Source organism: Electrophorus electricus, chromosome 10 (assembly GCF_041902795.1).
Source record: "Electrophorus electricus isolate QZ-2024a chromosome 10, ASM4190279v1, whole genome shotgun sequence".
Lineage (NCBI taxonomy): Eukaryota > Metazoa > Chordata > Actinopteri > Gymnotiformes > Gymnotidae > Electrophorus > Electrophorus electricus.
In genome coordinates this window covers 28,967,371-28,993,591 of record NC_137506.1, presented here as the reverse complement: position 1 = coordinate 28,993,591, position 26,221 = coordinate 28,967,371, and the positions used below count along the sequence as shown (strand labels likewise).

General features: G+C 44.3%; 1 protein-coding gene across 7 annotated transcripts in view; it reads left to right on the top strand.

Annotated features, from left to right (window-relative positions):
* The first annotated feature begins 1,965 nt into the window (after window positions 1-1,965).
* myo6b (myosin VIb) overlaps window positions 1,966-26,221 on the top strand; it is a 32,254-nt gene continuing 7,998 nt past the window's right edge. The window contains exons 1-26 of one of the 7 annotated variants that reach the window (XM_035533051.2): window positions 1,966-2,094; window positions 6,604-6,745; window positions 7,981-8,050; window positions 8,172-8,245; window positions 8,962-9,091; window positions 9,209-9,314; window positions 9,543-9,598; window positions 9,681-9,778; window positions 9,984-10,148; window positions 10,651-10,731; window positions 12,554-12,734; window positions 13,613-13,757; window positions 16,302-16,459; window positions 16,932-17,023; window positions 17,143-17,215; window positions 18,433-18,560; window positions 18,841-18,936; window positions 19,868-20,038; window positions 20,699-20,737; window positions 22,292-22,385; window positions 23,116-23,246; window positions 23,343-23,420; window positions 23,513-23,642; window positions 23,844-23,934; window positions 24,156-24,306; window positions 25,399-25,607. In XM_035533051.2, coding sequence (XP_035388944.1) covers window positions 6,629-6,745; window positions 7,981-8,050; window positions 8,172-8,245; window positions 8,962-9,091; window positions 9,209-9,314; window positions 9,543-9,598; window positions 9,681-9,778; window positions 9,984-10,148; window positions 10,651-10,731; window positions 12,554-12,734; window positions 13,613-13,757; window positions 16,302-16,459; window positions 16,932-17,023; window positions 17,143-17,215; window positions 18,433-18,560; window positions 18,841-18,936; window positions 19,868-20,038; window positions 20,699-20,737; window positions 22,292-22,385; window positions 23,116-23,246; window positions 23,343-23,420; window positions 23,513-23,642; window positions 23,844-23,934; window positions 24,156-24,306; window positions 25,399-25,607 — 2,864 coding nt within the window. In that variant the 5' untranslated portion in view covers window positions 1,966-2,094; window positions 6,604-6,628. Of the gene's footprint in view, window positions 2,095-6,603; window positions 6,746-7,980; window positions 8,051-8,171; window positions 8,246-8,961; window positions 9,092-9,208; window positions 9,341-9,542; window positions 9,599-9,680; window positions 9,779-9,983; window positions 10,149-10,650; window positions 10,732-12,553; window positions 12,735-12,867; window positions 13,089-13,612; window positions 13,758-16,301; window positions 16,460-16,931; window positions 17,024-17,142; window positions 17,216-18,432; window positions 18,561-18,840; window positions 18,937-19,867; window positions 20,039-20,698; window positions 20,738-22,161; window positions 22,251-22,291; window positions 22,386-23,115; window positions 23,247-23,342; window positions 23,421-23,512; window positions 23,643-23,843; window positions 23,935-24,104; window positions 24,307-25,398; window positions 25,608-26,221 lie in introns of those variants that run through there. The other 6 variants (XM_081721684.1, XM_081721683.1, XM_081721685.1 and 3 more) reach the window with 6 other exon arrangements.

Genomic DNA, 26,221 nt, shown 5'->3' with positions numbered 1-26,221 from the left:
TACCATACTGATTTTGTGTGGGTGATAATAGGATGGTGTTTCTGTTGAAGTGATTATGCCAAATAGCCTGGACCACAGAATTAATCCACCACTAATTTAGTCTATCTGGAGCCAACTCTTTTTATGTGTTGCCTAACAACTTGGTAACCACGTTCTCATATAGTTCCTACTGACAGCCCAGTAGTGCCATTTAAAATTAGGGCGAGAATATCCCCTTTTATCTATACTACTTGTAATTTCTTTATTTCTAAACAGTTCTTTGCATTGTCTCAAAAAGAAATATGAATCGGGAATATTCAGAAGAAGGTGAGAATGTGACAAATCACAGGGACATTTTGATGGGATGTATTTTTCCCCAGAGTGAAAGAATTTTGCTTGTACAGAGTAACTTACAATAGTGTTTTCATTTGACCTTTACAAGGAGGTAATATCTCAGAGTGGACCAGAGTGGACTGATACTCACTTTAATCAGTTATTAGTTCAAGTCTTGGGACAACTCCCCATCTGCTCTAAACCAACATATGGAGTGTGTTGTAACTTTAGATGAATATCTCAGTCAGGAATTGTTGTAAATGGCAGTCCAGGTTTTGGTATGGCAACAATGGGAGTTTTTAAAAGAAATAAGTTTCAAGAGCAGATGTAAAATGTATACATTTATGTTCTTTATTAGTATTCACATTGTGGACAGGTACAAATAGACTTGAGAGGTTAATGCTAGTCTGTATCCCTTCCGGCATGTCTTGGGCCATCTGACTGCTGCTGTTATGTTATTAAGTAAATATCACAGTAGTGTTTTAAAATGATGTTGTATGCCATAATTTAGTTTGTCCTTTTGTATTTTGGGCCATTTCACATGTTCACAAAGCTCCTGTATCGCTGATGTTTTAAGAGCTGTAAACTGCTTGTCTGATATATAAATGATTTGTATATTTATTTTCATTCTGAATTTAGAGGTGCAATTCTGGGCTATATCTGCTTGTATGGAAAACTCATTTAAGCCCAGGAATGGTGGTGTAGGTTTCACTTACACTTTTTTCCTGGGGGGATGGGACTGGACCACCATTCACACAACCCAATTTAACACATTATATGAGTAGCGTGAGCAGGAATTACTGAGGGGGACCCCTGCTCCTTCATCCCTCCCAAAAACTGCACCTATGCTCTGGAAGGCCCTTTACCCACATCTTACTTTTCCACTGGTATCACATGTGTTATTGTGCACTGAGGAGAGCTAGTCTTGGCTTAAGAAAGATTCTGGAAAAGGCAAGCTCAGCTTCACTGTTACAGGAAACCTGCATAATGTGCAGGTCCTGAGAAGTGTTATTCAGCTTTCACACAATAATGGGGCGGTATTTATAATACCTGCATTGGCTAAGGTAATATAAATAAACTGTGGCCTAGTAAATTGTTTGTCTAAACAGATTTCACCATTTTATTTAAAAATACAACAAGATATGTGAGATGGGTCAGGGCCATCTTAAATCTGATAACAAACCTGTGTGGTACAAATGCGTCTGTTTTGGCCTTGGCCACAATGGGAAAACTGTTGCATGGAAAAACAGGATACAGTGTAAACATTTAAATGATAGTTAGATCACCTTTGCTAAGTAACTTAATACATCTGCAAGTAGGGGCATATATCAGGTGTCCTAATTAGATTTACAAAGAGATGGCTTTCAGTGGAGTATTGGATTTCTACTTCAGGAATACTTTTAAAAGTTTTAGATTGCAAGCCACTTAAAAATTAATGAATCTCAAATTTGTATTTGTGGTACACCATCGGGTAAGGACGATGACTACAAACCCATCTTGCGCACTCCATGTCCCCAGTACCATTACTTTTGTATTCAGTGTGTTGACCAAATAGCTTAGGATATTAAAAGCTTTCAGTTTGCATACTACATTTCTGTTCGAATAAGATATCGTGACCTCGTTGTACAGGCCGCCGACGTCACCGTTAGTCGTCTGGTCTTCAGTGGAGTACCAAGAGGAGAGACCGCAAAAGCCCGAGAGCCGCCTGCGGGAACTACAGCCTTATTTAAGCGCGAAAAAGCGGGGTCTTGCACGCTGTCTACAGAGGGAAGTTACCACGTTGTGAGTAGAATACTTTTAAATGAACTGATCGCTTATACGTTTCTTGTAGCGCAACTTAAAATTTGCTGTCGTGCAGTTGCCGCAATGGCTTAAGCTTTTGGTAGTTGGTCTACCTGATACTATAGTAACGGGAGCTAGTTGGCTAATGCGTGCGGTTTCCGCACTTATTGTTTTCCAGTTCGTGCACGTATTTGCCCCACCGCTTTGTCGAATTATGAATGCTTTTAAAAACGAATGAAGTTTGTGCAATAGAAACTAAGTAAATTAATTGGCATTCAGGATGCCTCCTGAATCAATAGCTTGTTTGTCAGAGAAATTGAATAATTGGAAACCGTGTTGATGTTATTTAGCTACCGTGCGTCCCACAAAAAAGAGTGATATTTATCAGTTTATGAGAGAATGGAATGATCCTCACCAACGCGTACTTAGCGAAATTCCACCAGTGCGGTTGGCCTTTCTCCCCCTAATACCTCTGCCCACGTTTATAAGTATTAACTATCCCTTTGCAGAGTCGAAGCACATTTTTCTCTAGCTGCATCTGCATTTAGCTGCTTGACCTTTTTAAAAACTCAGCTAAACTAAGTAAAGTACTTGAATTCACATTTCATGTGTTTCAATTACTGTGTGTCTAGCTGGAAACCAGCAAAATTGGGCTAACATCAAAGCAGAGCTAAAAGCTGGCTCTGCATCCTGTTTAAGCCAGTCCAGATATCAACAGTGTATTTTCTATAACCCTTTGGCTGCGTAGGGAGCAGGAAATATGGGAGGATGCTTTATATGTGGTACAGGAAACTCCTTGCCCTTTGAACCCAATCTGTCTCCATGGGCAACCACTGTATTGTTGTCTAGAAAATGGTCTGTTTGCTTTCCGTTCCTGAACATCGTAAATCCCTTCTCATGAATCCTAACTGAGAACCGGTGTGCATCTCATCTCAGAGTGGATCGGGAATTGTTTGCAGGGTTGATTTGCTTTAGGTGAAATAAACTCACCTTCTTGAATCTGATGGAATTCATAGGGCCTCGCATTATCTATGTCAAGTCATCTCTCATAACTCAAACAAGCTGAGCCTGAGACACTAAGTTTGCATGTAGCTGTATTGTTCTTTTGTAAATGACGCTGAATAGCTTGAAATTGCTTGATATCATTGCTTACAAGAGTCAACACAAAAATAGGTTTTTAATCTCCCTGAATTTTCAGGCTACTTTTAGGGTATTTAACACCTTAAGAATCTAAAGTTGTTGGTTTAATGAAATATGGCTTTAAGGTGAATCTGTTTAAAACATTCACTGTCTACCTAGACCAGTGACTTTATATTACAAATAGAAATTCTGTGGAAATCTGCCAACGTCTTACTTTAGCAAACTGGATGACAGACCAAACGCAGTCTTTAACTTAGCTTTTCCATAAAACAGAGAATTAAGATGCTATTCAATTTTCTGCCTGGTAGACTCCCTTCTAAGCAGTAGACTCAAGGTTTTATTTGTTTGTTTGTTTGTGGTGGTGGTGGTGTCGTCAAAGAGACACATTCTTATTTTTTTTTCTTTAGGGCCCAGGGCCCTGAGCCCATGGCTGTTCCTACTCACTGAGCCAGGTTGTGCTCATTCTTCAGATCTTCGGCATCTGAATGAGTCATTGTTTTATTGAACACAATGACACAATAGCTATGCTCTTCATTACTACACCAGGTTGGGCTAATATGATACAAATCATTGTTCATTTTGGTTCTGGTGAAAGTGCAATTAAGTTTTTAAATAATTAAAATATTTTCAAACCACTGACTGGTTATAGTAGATTTGTTATATTTGAAAGTGTGGTGTTCTAGATGGCACTCACTGGAGGTTTATTTAATTCAAAACACTGTGTAAACACTTGTTTTAAATGCACTGCATATATATTCAAAAAAGCCTCTGCCAGGCTTCTCAGTGGTTGTCTCCTAGCACAGAGCAATGTAACTGTAAGACAAGCTTATGTTTTCTTACAAACAATCCTTTTAGGTTAGTATTTTTATCTCTTCTCACAAATTACCAACATAAAAAATGACTCAAATTTTGGCCATGTACACATTTTCATTGTCATCTACTCTTCATTATGTTGGTACTTTTTGCATTTACAATCAGTTGAATTATCCAGTACTATACAGATTGAAAATATGTTATAGGAAATATGTTTGCTAGATGAATTAGACCTCCTATAAAACCTTTGGCCAGATCCACTTTTCTTTGAGATGCTTAAGGAGACTGAGCTCTCTTCATGACGCAGCATGGTTCATTCTCATCTTGTGTGGGACCTGTGACAGTGTAGGTGCTAGTAGAAGGCTGATGTCATTTGCAATACACTTTTGCTAAGTGACATGTAAAGTCATAGACTAAGAATCAGGGAGGGTGAACTACCAACCTGTTTCTCTTAGTGCTACCAAATCCCTCCTCTTTATATTTAAACTAAGCCCAACTGTATGAGAAAATGGCTACAGGATACAGGATTGCTCATTTAGAGGTCCCATCTGAAATACTACATGAATACACTGCAGGGTTATGAGTTGCTGTAAGCGAATCCCTCCCCTTGGTCTGACTAGAGTGCAACTACCTTGCAAGCTTTTTCATCTTGTGCAGCACCCTGGCTGAATTGAGAGAGTGAACCTAATACCATCTTTGCAGTCAGTCTTCATAATGTCATATACTGTATCCTGTTACTTTAAAGGTATTGCTTGGGTGAGTAACATTCTAGGATTTCTTGTGCTGATTAACAAAAATTGATGTGGGTAACCTTTGGAGCAGAAATTGGCAGGTAATGAGACTAACGTAGCCTAATCTGAAAACAAGAACTTCAGAAAAATTACTATTTGTAATGTTCACATGTAAAAAGAACGCTATATAATCTTGTATGTGTTGAGAAGTGTAAATGTGTGAGGGTTTTGGTTTTCTGATGGCCAGTTTGTTCACACCTGGCAGGCAAGTTAATGTGGCTAGAATCACTTTAAATTTACTTTACAGTTGACTGTAATAGTGATTTATTTATAACATTCTCAGGAATCCATTAAACATTATCTCACAATGAGAAGACATGTTCTGTTAGCTTTTGAAAATGTCATAATTTCTTCTAATGTAAAATTGCAAGTAGATGATAATCTAGACTAGTGCTATGTTTTAATAATCTTGTCATAGGTTTGTGAAAGTAAATAAGTGCATTTTAATGGGATAGTTGTATACAGTCAGTGAATGTGTGTGATGTTTCTCTAATATGCAGTTGTCTTAGTGTATCATACATTATTTACATTTAGCTGACAATTTTATCCAAAGCGACTTACAATTATGATTGAGTACAATTTGAGCAATTGAGGGTTAAGGGTCTTGCTCAGGGGCCCAACAGTGGAACCCTGGCAGTGGTGGGGCTTGAACTAGCAACCTTCTGATTATAAGTCAGGTACCTTAACCACTGAGCTACCACATTATGTCCTAACAAATACTAGATACTTTGAAATTATTTTCTCTCTTCATAAAACACCTTACAGAGCTTTGTGCTTTAACTTGTGTTTTGATAAACCTGTTTAACTCAAATATTTGCAGTGTTTGTCGGAAGTGGGACATCAATCAGATTGTGTGCAATTAGTCAGCATGCCCAGTCATTTCACTGGTGTCTTCTGGAGGAAAATAGAACATACTGATGTTGTGCTCCAAACCTTTTGTTCACCTGCCCTCTGCACAGAGCAAGGCATGGCTTACCTGACTGGCATGCGCACTGAATTCACAGTAAGGTCATTAGACACGATGTATGAAGCTGTGTCTGAAAAATTGATAATTGCACCATGGGAATCACCATGGACTTGGCCAGTGCCTCCAGCACTGAGAATAAATGTGGACCGAGGGAGTGTTTGCCAAGGGGAGCACTGATCTACCTGGCCTTCAGCACACCTCAGACATCTGGCAGGGAGGCGCCTCGTGTCCTAATGGATCCTACCTGCAGGAGACTGTTTAGAAGCCCCGTTCAGTTTGTTATATGCAGTTAATACAAATCTCTTGAAATTGGGCCGCTTGCAGCGTGACTTTTAATCAACTGACCACCACAGTGGCCGGGCGTGCATTCACACTGTTTCTGTAGCACAGTGCTGTTCTGTCTGAGTTTACTGTCCAAACATCCTGTTATTTTATTACTGCTGTCTGGCAATGTGGCAAACATGCCTGTCGCAGCTGGTTTTCCCAGTAGTTAGTCCTCATGCCTGATACTTGTTTGAAGTGGGCATTCATGTATCTGAATTTTGCAGTAAGATGTCACAACACTTGGTGTGGTTTGTTCACTGACCAAAACATCTAGCTGCTGTACTGTCTGGCAGGTGCCAGAACATGCCTTTCAGTTTTGGTCAAGGCCTAATATCTGATGCCTGACTTAGGAGGGGACTTTTTGTTTCAGCTGAACAGTTTATTAGTAATTTGCTTATTATGCTGTTTGCCTGTCCCAACTTCCTGCCTGCACATGAATGTATTTCCTTTCCTTTTGCCTTGTGTGCTCTGTAGGGCTGCTGTATAGCTGTTGAGTGCAATGGATGATGGGAAGCCTGTGTGGGCGCCCCACCCGACGGATGGGTTCCAGCTCGGCGTGATGGTGGACATCGGTGCTGACACACTCACTATTGAGCCACTTAGTCACAGGGGCAAAGTAAGCCAGAAATTCCCCTTCTTCCTTAGATGAACGCTTCCTCATCATAGCAGAATGCAAGATAAACTGTAAAATGGCAATAAAAATGTGAAATTGATCATCTAAATGTGTTTTAGGAATAGTGTTCATTTAGGTATAGCATCCCCTTTTTTTGGATTAAGGCACTTTTCTGTGGTGCTCAAGACTATATTAGAATGTTCAGTGGTCGTGCATATTAGTATTAATGAGTTATTAGGGGCTGGTAATAATGGTCATCGTTCACGCTCCATGGCATTTCATTCAAGGAGATCTCTTGTTGTTCCAACGAGTAATAAGTCCAACGTGCAAACTCATGTATGTAACGCAGGTCTGTGCTGTATAAAGGTGTCTCTTGCAGAGGCTGTTAATAAGTAATGACTCTTGCCTATTGCAGGTGTGCTGGTCATGTTGCGCTCTGGGCAAGCTCATTAGAAGAATAAGCCACCTGGACTTAACACTCTCCCTTAGAGAAACAGACTTTGCAGTGTTGGTGGAGAGTTCTGGCTAATATTGTCTGCTTCATTACTTTTCCCTCAGTTCCCTGAGACTATCAGCGTTTGTTTGGTTACCATTATATCTCACTCAGTCATTTTGCTCAGTCACAGTTAGCTTTAGTATCTCCAAGCTGTAACGTGATCCAGTTTTTTCTCAGAAATATTTGTTGACATGGAGTTTCTAGGTCAGAGATGGTGAATTGGGGGATTTGAAAGTTGAATTCTGTGGTATGTTTTGACTGTGGAAAAAGACCAGTCATTTGCCTTATCTGACTGTTGCCCTTTCACGTAACAGAAGTACTAATAATGCTGTAGCTTGTGTGAGATGCTACATGTCAGAGATGCTTATAACGTCGGGTGAATTGGCCTTTGCCACATTTACTGTTAGTCGTGACGTCTCTTTAAGTGGAAATTATACCATGAAATATCCTAGTGTTATTGCTAGGCACCTTTGTTGGCTATTATTTTCACAGGACTTCTATTATATAGGATGTTATGTTGTGGGGAAATTGAAGTGCTTTAAAAGCAATGCATACCTTCATTTGTACAGAAAGTGAGCTGAGAACCACACAGAAGTCACTTTGTTCTGTGTGCTATTTCAGTTTCGAACTTCTATTAAACTTGCGACCTTGGGTGTTTCTGGAATACCTTCATGGTTCATGAGAATGTTTACAAACATGGGTGACATGACAGGTTTTAGTGATGTTCTGTTTGGATTTTCAGACTTTCTTGGCTCCCATCAGCCAAGTATTCCCAGCTGAAGATGATGTCAACAAGCACGTAGAGGACAACTGTGAGACTCTTACTATTGTCATCTCCAATCTATAGAAAGACATCATTACGTAACATGATTATTGGCATATACATAATGTTTAGCATGACTTGCTCAGTTATGTGGATTTCTTCATTTGTAGGTTCTCTAATGTATTTAAATGAAGCCACTCTTCTGAATAATATCCGTGTCCGCTACAGTAAAGACCTGATCTATGTAAGTAAGATGGAATGGTCACAATTGCTGGGAACCCTTTTCCTCTAGTCGTCTAAAGATTTGAGCCATAATTAATCTAAACTGCTGCACTTTACTCTAGTTGCATGGACATTTGTGGTGTGTAGTTTGAGCTTTTAAGGCTAGATCTTGAAGAAGCGTCGTCTTTTTGCCAACTCTTTGGCTTGAGACTCTGGGTAAAATTGTCCCAGTGAGGACGCAGGTGAGAACCCGATGGGCGTGTTGTTGCAGGTGCGGCAACGCGCTCAGCCTCCCTCATTAGACCGGCCGGCTCCTCGGCGTGTGCTCACGGCCGGGTCCCTGTGGGCTTCGCTGGGGCGACCCGTCTCACATGACCCGGCTAATCTGGCCCAGCCACTATCGGGTTGCCTGCAGCACTTAATTAGGTCCTGTGAGGTAGGGCTAAGCAGCACTGTGAGGTGTGGCCCCAGCTCCCCCTGCAGCTGCAGGCCCTGCAGGGCAGCCGGGAGAGAAGAGGAGAAGGCACATGTTAACCAGGGCTCCAACGTCACCGCAGGTGGTACTAATGGGCTGCTAAGGGAAGCTTTTCCACTGATCACTTGAGGCCATTCCCTTCGTTAAGACTTGGAACGCAGTAGAAAAAGTCATATGGTCATTAGGAATGTTTGGGGTTTTTATTTCCCTAAGGTGTATGCAGTATCTGTTGCCATTTATTTATTTTTTTTACTACCCCCCAGACATTTGTGGCTAACATCCTGATTGCTGTGAATCCCTACTACGATATTCCCAAACTCTATGCCCTGGAGGCCATAAAGAGTTACCGGGGCCGATCTTTGGGAACCCTCCCTCCACATGTATATGCTATTGGTGAGGGCACAAGCTCAAAAAACGCTCATTTGAATGAATGAATTGCCAATTAACCTATCCTTTTTTAGCCTTCTGTATTTTAATTAATCTCTCTCTCCCTCCCTCCCTCCCTCCCAGCTGATAAGGCATATCGAGACATGAAGGTTCTGCAGATGAGTCAGTCCATCATTGTGTCTGGTGAATCTGGTGCTGGAAAAACAGAAAATACAAAGTTTGTCCTTAGGTCTGGTCAAAGAGTCCACATTTAAAGTAATGGAATGCACTCGAAGACAAAACATAGACACAGTAGGGATGAACTGACTGAAGTCTTTGTTGGCACATTCTGTTTCATTTAGATTTAAAAAAAAAAACAGCTCAACACTGCTCAGGGTCACACTGTCGATAAACACTGATGTGGGACGTGCTGTAATTGTATGGAACAGTAAATAATTATGTTCTCTGATTATCCCAGATATTTAACCACATCATACGGGACAGGTCAGGATATTGATGAGAGAATTGTTGAGGGTGAGCACAACTGTTCTTAATCTTATCCTTAACATTGCGTTAGGCATACAGTAATAGCAGTTTGTTGGCCGTCTTGCTGCAGCCAACCCCTTGCTTGAGGCGTTTGGAAATGCAAAGACTGTGAGGAACAACAACAGCAGCCGTTTTGGAAAATTTGTGGAAATCCACTTCAGTCAGAAGGTAGAGCAGTTCAGTATTTTTCATATGTGACATTCCGTGCAGGATTTTTAAAGTCTAAATGTACATATTGCAAGACACGTAGTCTTTGTTCCACACAACTGAACTAATTGATCTAATGGGTGACTTCTAACTGGCCTCATGTGTTCTGGGTCTGCGCTCGTTCTCATTCTGAGTGAACGTCGTCTGTATTGCTTTTGTGGTGCAGAATGAGGTGGTGGGTGGGTTTGTCTCACATTATCTGCTGGAGAAATCTCGCATCTGCATGCAGAGCAAAGATGAGCGCAATTACCACATCTTCTATCGGCTCTGTGCTGGCGTCTCCGAAGACCTCCGCAGCGTGCTGCACCTGAGCTCACCAGACAGTTTCCGGGTCAGCTCCCTGTCCTCATACTCTAAACACACACATACATTAGCCACCTGATTTAAACTTCAGTTAGTAAGGGGAATTTGTAGCTAACTGTAGAAGAATAGGACAGGAATGTTTAAATACTCCATTAAGCTGGCATAACTGGACTCTGAGATGTGGCGACCCCCGCGATTCTCTCTGTTCGTTAATCATTAAACAGTAGTGCTATTTATAGAGTGCTCTGAAGATAACAATATAGTCATATTTCAGTTTTCCCTGAAATGTATTATTAGTTTCTCAAATGGCATAGTTCCTGTAACAGCAAGTATCAGCAAGTACCACTAGATGGCATGTTTGTCTTGTGTTCCTTTTAAACACATTTTATTATTCAGAGAAGAACTAATCAGAAATGTTTTATACTCTAAGATTCTTTGGTAGGATATTACTATAATGATAATCTAATATGAAAGTGTCATGGTTTTGAGATACCTCATGAATTCCTGAAATGCTTGTGTTTTTCATTCAGTATTTAAATGGCGGCTGCACCAGGTACTTTGCCAACAAGGACTCCGATAAACAGATCATGCAGAATCGGAAGAGTTCAGAGGTAGGAGAGGCATTTGCAAACCTTTACACAGCTTTATATGCTTGGGCCCTGATGAATGAGCCATAGGTGCACAGAATATTACCAAACAACATACCGAAACTCAATGTAAACGTTAAATATGAATGGTATAGTGGTTAGTGTTATGTTAAGCTTGGTTATCTTAAGTGATCTTTGAGTTAGAGCCAGTAATGAGGTTAGAGATGGGAAAATGCACATTTCTTCGTAGGTTGATTGTGGATTACTTAAATATATTTAATAAAAATCAACATCTGCCCCGAATATGGTAGTGAAACGTGGCATAATAAGTAGCAGGGTGTCCAAAAATAAGTTTGAAGCACTACAGACGGCATTCTGTTAGCTGTTCATCTCTCTGAGCTTGCTGTCATCCCAAAACGTACCAATCCACGATCACCAGACAGATTACGCCCTCCGACAGCAGTAGCACTGCGGTGACACTTCTGCTTTTTGCAGCATAGGCTGAGCGTAGCTTTTGCAGTTCAATAATTTTGCAGCTTGTGTGTTATATTTGACCAATATATTTATTGTTATTTTTCACTGTGTGTTTGGGAACAGCAGTGTATAAATGAGGTGTAAATGAAGTTGCATCACGCGCTGAAAACATAACCTTGCATAGCTCTGTATCCACTGAACATTCCTGCTGAGCATTCCCGTTGAGCATTCCCAGTGTTCTCAGCAGTAAGAACTGACTGCTGGCTCCATTTGCCCACCTTAAGGACAAATACTTACACTTATGAATACGCACAAAAAAGCAGAAATGAAATAAAAATCCCATTACTGTCATATGATCAATTACAGCTATATTGCATTAGCACCACTAGGAGCTTGTTGGAGGTAATGTAGGAAGGAACTGTTACTGTAATTTTTTGATCTGAATGAGAACTGGTTCTGGTTGAATTTAGTTCAAGGTTTTGATGAATTATGTAAAACCTGGTTTGCATGTAAATTTCATTCAGTGGTTTTTGTAACATTTTCATATCGTTTGCTAACACAGAATAAGTGTTGTTAACCAGCCTGTTTTAACTGCATATTGTTTAAATCATCTTTACAAAAGTCCTAGACTCCTTCACAAGGTGTGTTGCTTGTGTTAACTATAGTGTATATATTAAAAAATAAAACCAAAACAATAAGTGTTTTTTAACACGTTTCATGCTGTCACATTACTATTTACTGTACTTGTGTTTCATTAGGTGTATATAGTAACTGAACGTTGTATGTTTCCTTATCCACCCTGAAATCCAGGACAAAAAGGTGACATTTCTGTAGCTTATTTCTGTTGTCTGACACTTCCCGTGATTCTGATTGTTTCTTCCATGCTCCTATTTGCTGTGACACAGGTGCATGGTTGTAGACTGCACACAGGTCTAGTTGGACATCTAGTTGGAAATATTGGACATGTCCCACATGTCAGCCTGCATTCCTCAAGGACCACAGAAGAGCAAGTTTCGTGGCTTTAGCTCACCCGAATAAAACTCCTCAAATAATTCAGTAAATCAAGCCCTTTGTCAGTTGAGCGCCGGTGTGTTGGAGTGTGAAAACGCTGCAGTTGGCCATGCTTGGCCCTATAGGACCGCGGTCTTGCACCACTGAGGGTTCTGGCCATTGTGGTTTTAGCGTGCCCACTACTAGCTCAGTGATTCAGATCTGCTGGCTTACTGAAATGCAGGTTTAACAGTCTGTAACTACAAGAGACGGGTAGTTACAGGTAGTTGCATGCGGCATGACCTTGTGTGCTTTGGCGTTTTGTTTTAGTCTGATCTTGATGCTGTGACGGTTCTGACTCTCTTTCGGGTGGTTCCTGTAGCATACAAAAGCAGGTTCCCTGAAAGATCCTTTACTGGACGACTTGGGGGACTTCAAAAGGATGTGCGGGGCTATGAAGAAGATCGGCCTGGACGACACCGAGAAGCTCAACCTCTTCCGAGTGGTGGCGGGAGTCCTGCACCTGGGCAACATAGACTTCGAAGAGACAGGCAGCACCTCCGGTAGGTCTCGCCTTTTCCCTCTCTGTTTTCAGCCTTTCCTCCTAAACTTTGAGCTTGCGTTCACAGAACTGCAGCGAATGGATGCATTCATCTTAATTTTCTTGGTCAAAGGATATTAATATCTAATCCATAGCAGTAGGTCACTGAGCAGGATGGGGAGGGTACACGTCTGTGCTACTGAGGTGACGTTGCCCGCTGTAGAATGAGTGGACTGCAGGTACATCGTTGGAAGGAGAAATGTTTTCCTCATTTGCGTTTTACACCACCTCCCCTCTCTGTGCTGCTTCAACCGCTCTGCTCACACCTCACCTCGGCGAGGCTCGTTAGCGGGCCATGTGACGGCTCTTTCTGTTCCCAGGTATTATTATTCTTCCTCTTCTGTGCGAGGCCGAGCACCTTTTACAAGACTGATGTTTTGCCATATCCCACTGGCGGCCAGGCTTCTCTCCTGAGGCCTTGAACTGTTTTCAGTGTGCGCTTAGAAGATGAACCAACACTCTCTGCTGAGCTCTGTTTTAAAGTGCATTTATTTCAAGGCTGGCACTGGTGGATATGCTTTCAGAAACATGGCTTAATTTAAAAACTATATGCATACCTCTATCCTAATGCTTCACCTTTAACCAACATATCAATGTATAGTGAAATTGTGTTAATTCTATTATTTTAAAAAGCTCGCAGAGAACTTGTTTAATCGTGAACATTTGTATCGGATATTTCTTTTTTTCAAGAACACATATGTCTGCCTCCACATGCTACGGCGTGAATGTCAAATCAATGTTTCCCTGGCAGAGGATGAGTCATAGCTAAATGCTGCTAGTGTGGCAGGGTGTGCAGAAAATGCCCAACCCTGTGTTGATGTTGTCTACCGCCCCCTGCAGGTGGCTGTGTGCTGACTAATCAGTCGAACCAGACCCTGCAGCACTGCGCTGAGCTCCTGGGCCTGGACCAGGAAGACCTGAGAGTCAGCCTCACCACGCGGGTCATGCTTACCACTGCAGGGGGCGCCAAAGGCACCGTCATCAAGTAAGAGTCGCTCCTGCTCCCGCCCCGTGTGACCAGGCCAGCCTGTGTGATGGTCATCAAACCGAATGCATTCATTAATGGTACATGAAACAAAAATGACCGCATTCAGCAGTATTGCGAAGAAAAACACAGCACCCTCAAGTGAGCTTCTTCGGAGTGTGCACCTTTTTGTTCTCGTGCATAGACTCCTTGGTTCACAACTGATCGTGCTCTCTGTGGAGACAATGCCGGTTCCTCCTCAGCCCGTGATCCGGGGCCGGACCCTGTTTGCTTCTCTTAAGTGCCTGTTCGTATCAAGACACTCCCTATTGATGCGCAATGGTACGCCGTGTCCTGTGGCGTGAGTGTGCTCAGCACGGTCTGCTCCCCTTTGCTGCGCCAATGTCCTTCAGGATTACATCTCACCAATTTGGCTCGTTCCCGATCCTCATCTCCTTGTTTATTCCACACGCCGGTGCTGTGCTGACAACCGGCGCCGCGAATGGCCAATCTCAGCCTCCTCACAGCAGAGATATGGTCACTTTAATCAAATCTGGCACAGGACGGATTGACTAAGGGATCGTAAAAGTCGTGCTTTTATTGAAGACCTTCTTTTACACTTAAGCAGGCATATTTTTATCGATTACATAAAGTCGCACCTGTCCGAACGAACTCGCTGTTCGCCTGCACCTTCCAGGTCGTGGGCAGGGGACCAATCCTCTTGTCCTTGGAGAACAGTACTGTACTCTTTCACTGATATCATCCCACACTCCCTTTACAGCACGCTGACACAGGCTCAGGCTTCTCAGGAGAGGTATTGGCCGAGCCCGCTCAGCCTTGGAGCACACTGTTGTGCTCTGCCTTCTTCAGATATGCTTTCGATCCACTTTTGTTTGAATGATGGCAGAAAGAGCGGAGGATTAATATTTAACCGAGCACAGATGCTGGACTGGGAGTATTTTGCTGCTGATGAATAATTCATGTGTGTCTATGGGGGAGTCACCTGGGGGGTTTAGGCACTGCCAGAAGACCCGTGTCAAAGCTGCAGAGCACGCTACCCTCCCTCATTCATGCTGCATTTCCTGTCTTATTCTGCGGTGAATAGCAAGGGGCAATTTTCTAGCAGCACTGAAGCGGCGATGCTGATTCACACCGTGAAATGCCATAAATGCCGCCGCTTTGCACTCGCCTGCATCCGTCACTTTTTCTCCCTCCCGTCGAGCGCCCAGCTCAGGATATTTGCGCACTCCGCTGCGTATAATGAGACGGGTCGGAGCGCCTCGTGACGCTGGAAAAAGTACACAGAACGCGCGCCCAGCCCTTTCGGACGAGCACGCGTGGCCCTCGCCCATGACCCGCGCGCGAGTCCCGAGTGCGCCCATCTCCCTGACGCTCGGGCTTCGGCAGCTTTCGTTTGGAGATCTCTGGCCCGGACCAGCTTCCCTAAGCCAAGCGCGAGCAACTCTGAGCCCAGAGCAGAGCACTGCAGAACAAACCCACTATGAGAGGAAGTGGGGCCATCCATACTAGCGGAGCATTAGCATTCGTGAGCGACTTGTGGCTCCCCAGAGAGGTCCTGCCTGGCTCTGTGGCCATGATCAAGGAATCCAGCAGGGAGTTTCTCCTAGTGCACAGTCAGTATCTGCAACATTATGTCCCTGCTTTGCCATAGGGGGTGTGTGCTCTGCAGCAGTTCTAACTTTAGGAGACTAGTCTGTTTTCATCATTGATGTCTCAGGAACCCCACAGCTCCAGTTTTGAGAATGAACCGATTGATTTGAATAATTACTCATTAAATTAATTAATTAATAATGATTTATTAATAATAATTAGAATTTATTTATAATTTAAGATGATTACTGATATAATTAATATCGGAATCTGATGGTCCTCTGTGTGTCATCTCGGTGTGTTGGAGCTTAGGATGCTTTCCCACATTTCCTTAAACGTGATGTTTTTGTTTTGTCATATAATCATATACAGTAAAATAAAATGCTTCTCTTTACATATCCCAGCTTCTTTGTGAGCTGGGGTCAGTGATTGTACAGTGCCTCTGGAGGCGCAAGGGTTAAGGGTCTTGCTTAAGGGTCCAACAGTGGCTATATGGCAGAGCCAGGCTTCAAACACACAACCTTCTGATTGATGTCCTATCCACTAGGCTACCGAACTCTGCTTTAACAGTCTCTAACTACAAGCGACAGGTAGTTACAGGTAGTCGCATTGTGTGACCATCAACCAAATTCAACCAAATCGGCCTTGTAAGGTGAAATAATCAAGAAGAGTGCAGTTTCAGAGACACTCTTAAACACTTAAAAAGAAACTCTTAAAATCTTTTTTTTTTTTTTTTTTGTGTGTGTGTGTGTGTGTGTGTGTGTGAATGTGTTCTTTGGCCTTCACCTTTTGACTTTTGGTCAGTACTGTTAGAGCGTTGGAGCGAGGGGTACAGGGATGACCACGTTTGGTACGGGATGATCTGAAGCTGAACGTGCGTGCTGATGAGGGTCCTTTAGCAGAAGCTCTAACCCAGTTTTCTCACTCCTTCTGGCCCACTTCATCACTCCCCAGGGTGCCGCTGAAGGTGGAGCAGGCCAACAACGCGCGTGATGCTCTGGCCAAGGCAGTCTACAGCCGCCTCTTTGATCATGTGGTCACACGGGTCAACCAGTGTTTCCCCTTCACAGCCTCCTCCAATTTCATCGGAGTGCTGGACATCGCGGGCTTCGGTAAGCGCCTGAACTGCCGATGGGGCTAGTGCATGTGTTGGCCCTGCGTTTTCTGATGTTAAGTGCCCCATGCTTCCTGATGATCTATATTCACATTTGAAGCTTGTTTTAGCCTTAACCTGCATTCATGTCCAGGACAAACTTTAACCATGGTCAAATACTATAAAAAGTGTCAGTAACCTTTTAAGCTCTTTTGCTGGCATGAAAGTTTACATTTGAATAACTTGATGATGATAATTTACTTTTACCACATCAAGAATACACTCTGAATCACCGAGAGGCTCAGTCAACACCTGTATGTTTAGTATTTTTAGTAATATATTTTATTCCCTGAGAGGAAAAAAACCTAGAATTAAGACCATTAATTTCACATTGTTACATAATGTAGCTTTATAATTATTTTTTAAATTGGATATTTCATTTAAGTAAACAAACATTTTGACTTATTAGAGATCATGGTTTTTGCCTCTAGAGTATTTTGAGCACAACAGCTTTGAGCAGTTCTGCATCAACTATTGTAACGAGAAACTGCAGCAGTTTTTCAATGAGCGCATACTGAAAGAGGTGAGTGGTCAGCCTGTCACTTCGCTGCTCACCATTCTTGCTACAATTTCAGATATTCACAGCGTATCCGGTAGCTGCTTTGCAGCTGCTGCTGACGATATGATTTGGGGTTTTTAAAGGAGCAAGAGCTGTATCAGAAAGAAGGCTTGGGAGTGAATGAAGTCCATTATGTTGATAATCAAGACTGCATAGGTCAGTATCACTCACACGTCGTGCACTCACCTTCCTTCCCGTTCCTTTATGTAATGCATACATAATGTGTAACATGTAATGCATAATAAGGCTGCTGTGCTACGCGGGCCCCATGTGACGCTCAAAGATTCAATTGCTTTTTCCCCAGTCCAGCTGCTCCATATCCCAGAGCTAAACGCTCATGCAGTTTTTCAATCTTTGGATGCTGACCCCACAGGGGAACCAGGTCTTCGTATATTGCAAAGAAAAGAGTCACGGGACCGCAGAGACTTGGCAGGGAGAGACTCACACGGGTCTTTCTCATGAATCACAAAATAATATGATGTCACTTTCTTGGAGGATGAATCCTTTTGCACCGAATGCTCCAGATCTTGGATTATGACACACCGACCCAGATACCCTTGTGTGCATGCTGGAAGAGTCGCAGGGGTTAAAGCTGTGCACCTTGCCCATCCAGAGAGATGCACAGGGAGATGCACTGGTGTTTTGCTGCGTTGTGGTGAGCGTGCAGCCTCAGTTAGGGCGGGGGTTTTCTGCCAGCCTTGCAGAGAAACTGTGCTCCAGGCACACAGTCCGCACAGCGGCGGGGCCGGTGGGCATTCCGGCCCGCCTGTGACACCTACACGTTGGCAGAACTGCATGCGCAGGATCTGAACGCGCACTGCGCCGCTGCGCTGTGCGCACCTGTGCTTTGGCACGTGGACGCTCCTGACCGTCGGTTGGCTGCAGTGTTTATGCAGCAGCTGGCTAATGAATCGCCACCGCAGCCTCCGTAAATGGGTTTGGCGCACACTGCCCGCCGTAAAACTGTCCCGCGGGCCCTCCGTGGACTTTTCCGGCTCGCAGCTGCGTCCCGGTCAGCCGTCCCCAGCCTAACGGGCGTTAGCGCTGGCCACGGCGCCCAGGGGCGCCTCCTGCTTGGCGGCTCAGGCTTCGCTAATGGCCCTGCTAATAACTGGGCACGGAGCCCCTTTCGACGCTCCGGCCCTCATCTCCATTTCGCCTTATCAGTCACCTCTCATGTCCGCACACCTGCGTGCGCATGCAAACACGGGGCTGGTGGATGCCCCTCGTGCCTCTTGCCGAGCACAGCCGGGTGCCTCCCACCACCATTGTCTGCATTGCACTGGCCAGGGGCGGCCACGCTGGCAGGAGAACAGTGGGCCCGTGGCGCTTTGCTCCATCGCTGCTCGTAACGGCCCGTCTCACCCCTGCAGATCTGATCGAGGCCAAGCTGTTGGGGATCCTGGACATTCTGGATGAGGAAAATCGTCTGCCACAGCCCAGCGACCAGCACTTCGCCGAGGCCATTCACAGCAAGCACAAAGACCATTTCCGCCTCACGGTTGGCCAAAACACTCTGTTTTTCACCTCTTGTTTTCCCCTACAGTGCAAAGAACTTTCTACGTTATGTCCTCAGGGCCACAAAAGTCTGTTAATCGTCTAGGCAGATGTTACTGAAAGCGTGCTTCTATGCTGAATGTAATTGTGGTCTACCCTCAAATACAGATATAGACAAGTGTGATCTGGGCCCTTATCTGTATCTGTAAATTGCGGAGAGATTATCTGCATGTAGCACCCAGATGACTTACTCTGAAGCTTTTGTGTATGATTTTTCTTTTAAGGTTCCTAGGAAGTCCAAGTTAGCAATCCACAGGAACATACGGGATGACGAAGGATTCATCGTCAGGCACTTTGCAGGAGCTGTGTGCTATGAGACCGTAGGTACCATCCTCCACTAAGCAATGGGCAGAACTGGTCCTGTAGTCCTTTTGTATTGCTTTTATTCAGAAGGAAACAGGAAGCAAAATACTGGAAAAAAACAGGCAGTATGTGTATTTATGTCAAGAAGAGCAACCCTGCCTTTTGGCTTCAGTTTTCCAACATTTTTGTCAGTTCTCAAACTATTCTTCTGGATCAGAATATTTGTTGGACAGATGTAGCAGGATTTGTGTTGGTAGCACACCTCCAGAGACTTTAATTCCCGGTTCTGATGTGGGTTGACTGATTTTTGTGTTAATGGCATGAGGGTATCTCTGTTGTTGTTTTCTTTTTGACGTTGCCTTGAAATATCGTCTTGGCATAATTTTGAATGCGAGGTGGAGGGAGGTCCAAACTCTGCTGCCTTTCTCTGCCCTTCTTCATTGTTTACTTCTGCCTGCCCTTTACTGGAGAGCTTCTCATTTTTCAAACTCTGTTGCTTTTTCTCCTTGTTTGAAGTATGGCATCATTATTTAGAATGGCGACGTTCCAAAGACCGCTCGCCTTATGTTGATGCTTGTTAGGTGCCTTGTATAACTGCATGTTAAAATATTAGAACTGCATTCTGAAATGACTACATAACTAAGCCAACTTTGACAGCTCTCATTATATATTGTTTTTTAACTTGGGTTTAGCCATTTACGTTTACATTTAGGGCATTTAGCAGACGCTTTTATCCAGAGCGACTTACAAAAGTGCTTTGTCATTTACTCATAGAATAATTTCATTTCAGTTTGCATCAGATACACCTTTCCATCTAATGCCGATATGGGTGACCGTCATGCAAAATTTGTGTGTGTGGTTTTTCTAAAATGATGGTTTAGCTGAATGTCTGGTGTCACTCCCTCCCTGCCTCCCCACCCTGTCGTGATTGTGCATGTTTGTGAGCAGACCCAGTTTGTGGAGAAGAATAATGATGCTCTCCACATGTCCTTGGAGAGCCTTGTGTGTGAGTCGAAGGACAAGTTTGTCCGGAATCTCTTTGAGAACAACTTCAGCTCCAAGGACTCCAAACAGAAGGCGGGCAAGCTCAGCTTCATCAGCGTGGGGAACAAATTCAAGGTAGAACACGGTTTTTATTTTCCTTAAAGGAGACCAAGATTTTCCTCATTTGTTTTGGCATTTCGTGGGATTAGATTCTTTTTGGAGAACGTTTTGGCCTTTCCCTGTTCAGAGTGTGTCGGGGAACTTGGCCGTGTGTTTTCTGGGCCACTCTTCTAACTCTCGCCCCTAGTCCTGCTTGCCCTTCCTTCTGCCCTCCTCTCGTGGACATTCTCCTGTCATCTGGCCCTCAGTTATGTCCTAAACATGTGTAGAATGACAGAAACAAAGAGGGGTAAGAAGCAAGCGAAAGCTTTGCAATGGGTAAGACTGGTGAGAGAAACTCTGAACCAGGCAGAAGGGTAACTTGCCATGTCCCTGCCGCTGCATAAAGCCAAGCCAACCCACCCAGCCCTGCACCACCGGGTCTTATCGCGAACACTTGCGCGAGTGTCTATCATGAGACTTTGTTCTCATTGTCAGAGAAAGTCAAAGTGACACACAAATGCCTGGTGCTAAATGTAGACTTGGACATGTCATTCGTTCACCTTTAGGTCTAAGGAGATTCCACAGGGAATCATCATTTGGAATAAGTTCACACTTAGAATTCTTATCTTATAAGCGTACTCTAGCATACATTGGGAGACTTGTAATCTAACATCTCTTTTCTCTCAACTACAGACTCAGTTGAACCTTCTGCTGGAAAAGCTGCATAGCACAGTGAGTACTGTTCCCATCTTATATATAATATGTATGTATGTATGTATTTCCATAGGAGGGGGATGGTTTAGATCAACGTCCTTCATCACCCTTGCGAGCTATTTTACTGTGTGGTAAAGGCACCCTGAGAATGCATGAGCTATTTACCTGTCCAGTGTTTATTTGCATGTCAGTCACTGCATAAAAGCTAAATAAAACTAAACACTAATGCAACAAACAGTTAATGCTAATAGAACCTCTCCTCAAGGTTTGACTTGCAAGTAAGTAAAGCAACAAACAAATAACATGACGTTTCAAGCATTCAAATATAATGTTTAGTGCTTCAAACATACTGAAACAACTAAAACTCTGTGGAGCAAATGAACACTTTCTGAACTGATGAATGCGAATTCACGCCTAGCAGGCAGGTTATTTAAAACAATAGTATTAAAAATCCAGTAAATTGAGAGGCTCCTGTAGCTACAGGAATATGGATCCTAGCCTTCTCGTGATGATTAAAGGGACTGTTCAAGGATGACATTAGCTGTCCAAATGCTGTGTTGAAATGATTCTGCAGAGGGTCCATTCAAATAAATTCAGTGAAAGTTGTTCAAAGGGCCTAGAATCATGGAAACCAAATCTATTGCACTTGGTGACTTTGAACATGCAATTAATACAATTCAAAGGCTCCTTGTGTGTAAAGTGTATAGAAATTTGAGTTGAACATGTGAAATTTGGCAGTGATGGTGGAAGAAAAGAATCATGAATTATTATGCCAACTGGGTATTTATACACACACACATACATAACATACATTACATACATACATACATACATACATACATACATACATATATAATTTCACTATTGACTAGTAGACCAACACATTAAGATTTTATTTATAGGTTGTTCCTGCCTAGTTGTGTCGTGCATATGATGATTAAATCTTGAATATGAATCTTAACATACTGCCCATTTCTGCTGGCCAGTGAGTATTTTTATCCCCATCTAGTGTCAACCTGGCCAAAGCTGGCCAAAAGCTGGCCAACATGATGTGATTAACTAGACCTGTCCTGGCTCAGGAATGACCAAAAGGTCTGAAACAGCTGTTACTGTATATTTGCCTTCATTAAAATTGCAGCTTTTTATTTTCTAACAGACCATTCTTTCACAGAGGAACTGCAGCCAAACCTGGCTGCTGAGGGCTACCTGAACATAGCCAGCAGAGACTTAACCGATCCGCTAAGCTCTGTACTAATTCAGAGGTGTTCAACTCTTGCCCTCGAATCAAAAGTCGGTCCTGGATTTTGTGGTCTGCGATCAAACAGTTATTGTAACCCATAGGTCTTCAAATCGCAATTCTCAATGTCCGAGTGCTCCTTCCTGTGCCTTAGAGTCAGCTGTGATGTCAAAGTGGCCAGTGACAGAGTTCGGTTATTTTCTAGTGATGACACAGTCCAGGACCACAGTTGGATTCCTGGGGCCAGAGATGACCACGTCTGCTGTCCTAGGTGGTCGTGGAGGTAAACTCAACTCAAGCACTTGTCTTGTGTGCCTGTGCATGTGTTTGCGAAGGGATCCAGCTTCATCCGCTGTGTGAAACCCAATCTGAAGATGGTGAGTCACCAGTTTGAGGGGGCACAGATCCTGTCCCAGCTCCAGTGTTCAGGTACACGTGCATTTCTACCTGCTGTCTCACACACACACACACACACACAGAATATAGTGTCCCTGCTGTTTCCATGAGCCATTTGTTTTTAGTTTCAACCACACTACCAGTCAAGCTTAAAATATTGCCGTTTAAAAGCACACCATCAAATACTGCTCAAGGTCGGTTTTTCAAAATGCACTATATAACTCCCCCCCCTGAGCAGAGGTGTTGAATGAGAGCTCCACTGAGTTTTTCATTATTTTCCCAAGGTGGTCATAGGGCTTTGCTAATGGGGCCTTTTTGTCATTGGACATGTTTGCAAAATCTCAACTCCTAATCTTTCATAGCAAGCAGTGGTGGCACGTGAGATTGAGACCTGCACAAAGTGCAAAGGTGTAAAAGTTCAGTGTTTTATAGAAGCTAAAAATCCTGCCATGAGTTTGTATCCCCCGAGTGATTTTACTAGTGAATTCTACCCGTTGGCTTGAGATAATTATCAAAGGCATCAAAACCCTGGCGAGGGCCTTTTTACTCTCTGAACCTTAACTATCCGCCTATGATCTTGTGGAGCTATTAGTGGTAAGATGTCGGATCAAACTTGGTTTGATGATAACCCCTTAGTTTATTTTTCACACCTGCGTAAGGGCAAAGGTTTTGTTCCATGGTTCATCTGACCTGTTTGGGCCGTGGTCTGTGTGTGTGTCTCTCTCTCTCTCTCTCTCTCTCTCTCTCTCTCTCTCTCTCTCAGGAATGGTTTCAGTACTGGATCTGATGCAGGGTGGCTTCCCTTCCCGAGCCCCTTTCCACGAGCTCTATAACATGTACAAGCAGTACATGCCTGCCAAACTCACCAGACTAGACCCACGCCTCTTCTGTAAGGTAGGTCTTGCTGCTGAGGCTGCCTTTCTCTCTCTCTCGTTCACATTTTTCAGTTGATATGTGTATATGATATTTTCTCTCCTTTGTCCAATACAGGCTCTGTTTAAAGCGCTGGGGCTTAACGACAAAGATTACAAGTTCGGACTGACGAGGGTGTTCTTCCGTCCTGGAAAGGTGAGCGCTTGCTATCAGTGTTCTGTCTAGAATAATCAGAAGCCGTAGTATCTGAGCACAGATATGTGCTGCACGTATTCTTCCTGTGTCAGTTCGCAGAGTTCGACCAGATAATGAGGTCTGATCCCGAACACCTGGCTGAGCTGGTCAAGCGGGTCAACAAGTGGCTGGTGTGCAGCCGCTGGAAGAAGGTCCAGTGGTGCGGGCTGTCCGTCATTAAACGTGAGCGTCGTCTTCCCCCACTCCTTCACTCCGAGGCCATGTGACACCGCCACAAAGTCCTCCCCCAGTCTGTCCCTCTCACCTGTAGGAGCTCGGGGAACTCCCCACTGGAGATTTGCAAAGGAAGAGGCTTAGCTTGTCCTCCCTAATTGTGCCTCTAAATGACAGTTCCCCCCCCCCCCTCCTTATTCTCTCCTGCAGTGGCGAACAAAATTCAGTACAGGACCAACGCCTGCATTAAGATTCAGAAGATGGTTCGCATGTGGCTGTGCAGGAAAAGACATAAGCCACGGTGGGTAGCGCCGCTCGTCAGAAACGCCAGCCCCCATTCTGCCGGGCCAATGACTTCCCATTAACTCAGCTTGAGGGAAAGCCGTTTCTTTCGATATACACATTTTATCACGTCTCATAAAGCCGTTTTTTCTTCTTCTTTCCTCCCCCATGTGCGCAACCTCCATCCAGTGTGTGCGCGCATGTGTTTTTATGAGCGGCCGCGTGCGCTTGTGTCTGCAGGATCGACGGCCTGGTGAAGGTGCGGAACCTGAAGAAGAGGACAGAGAAGTTTGCCGAGGCGGTGGATGGCCTGAAAGAGGGCAAACGGGAGATGAGCAAGCAGACCCAGCAGCTGGCTGCCTCCATTGATGCCCTCCTGGCCAAGATTAAGGTGAAGCCCCTCTTGCTGATTAAATGCTTCTTTTCATCAGCATTGGGGGCGTGCTACACTGGGCCCTCATTAGACTGATGAACTGCGCTAAGCTGCAATCGACTGCTGTGCCACGTGTTGTCTTTGAGTTACCCAGGACTCCTGTATTGGGTTGCCATTAATAATGCAACAAACACGGGTTGTTTTACGGGCAGTGACAGTAAGCTGCTGTGCTCGGGATGGAGAGTTGGCGGCCTGTCGGAGTCTTCCTCCGTTCAGGCGCTGCACCAGAAAACAAGCCATTATTCGTTGGAATTATATGGGTAAAACGGACCGCTAGAATTGTAGCAGCAAGACGGACTGTTAGGATTGTAGTCCAGTCCCTGTCTTCTGCTGATCAGCTGATTGCCCAATACAGACAACAAACCACCTACAACATCAGAAGAAGAAAGCGATGAAGTGTGCATGGTGCTAAGCAGCTCCTTGTATGCTGGTACTCACCCCACACCCCCACTGTGGTGATCACTGCGGACCGCTGCCCGTTCTGCACCGGGACCCGGCGCCATTAGTTCCTCCAGTGCGCTCTCTCTCTCTCTCTCTCTGTGAGTGATGCCTCCACGCATGAGGCCAAGTGTGGGCCATCGGCGCCGTCCTCCCTCGGCATGGCCAGAGATGAGTGGCACTAGAGCCCAACCCTTTCCCACCCGGTTGGCCCCTGCCGATGTCTAAATGAGCCCCTCACCCTCCGCCCTGCCCCCCCGCTCCGCCCCCCCCGCTCCTCTGGCGCTGAGGAGATGCTCTGGCTTAATGAGGACCAACAGGATGTGAAAACAAGCGAGGTGTCTGTCCCATGGCTTCTGCTGAGGACTGCCATTTGATTTCCCTCTCAAGAATTATTCAATATGATGACCTGAGGTTCCTTCTCACAAGAGCTTTTAGGTGAACGCAGAGGTTGAGGGATTTTCACTATTCCACACACTACTCCCACCTGCCCTCAACAAACTAAACTCTCCACTTTTCTTTTACTTGAATTCTTGCCTTCTTTCTTTCTTTTTTTTCTTCCCTCTCTCCCTCCCTCCCTTGTTTTTCATTCTTTCCCCCTCCCCCCCACAGGCCACGGTGATGAGCCGCAAGGAGATTGAGCAGGAGTACGAAGGCCTGGTCAAGCGCTCGGAGCAGCTCCTCGCCTCCATGCAGAAGAAGAAGCATGAGGAGGACGAGCTGGAGCGGCTGAGGCGCATCCAGGAGGAGATGGAGCGGGAGAAGAAGAGGCACGAGGAAGAGGAGCAGCTCCGCAAACAGGAGGAAGAGGACCGTCGCATGTATGTGGCGTCTTGGTGTCAGTGACGCCTTGCCCTCCTTAAAATGCAGTGGTTTTTTGGGGGTTTTTTTTTTTTTTGTGTGGTGTTTGTGGTGTTTCAAGCCATTCTGCTTCGTCTCATTATGCATGCTCCTTGTCATTCCTTTGAATTCGAATTCGCCTGGTGCTTGTAGCATTTGTCACTGTTTGATGAATCTGAGTTCAAAGAGATGCATTTTTCTTGCCGAAGCATGCATATGGCTTGTCTCAAGCAGCGCACTGGATTCATTCATCTTGCTGCCTTTCCTGTTGGCCCCTGCCAGCGCACCGCATAACGCAGCCCATTTTTTCTTCAGTCAAATTAAATCAAACCAGTGGGTCGGTGCACAACACTTAAAAAAAAAAAAAAAAAAAGTGTTGTTAACGAGGCCAAAAGCTGGACTTCTGTATCACTTCAGTTAGAAAACCACACTGAATTAGAAAACCGCACTTTGCTGAATTAGAGTTTAATTGTCCACAAACAGGCCCCTATCTCTTTGGTAACACCGAGTCCTCTTGTGTCATTAAGTCTGTAGCTTGTTGCAACGGAGTGCTTGTCTGTTTTTTATTCATCCATCCATCCATCCATCCATCCAC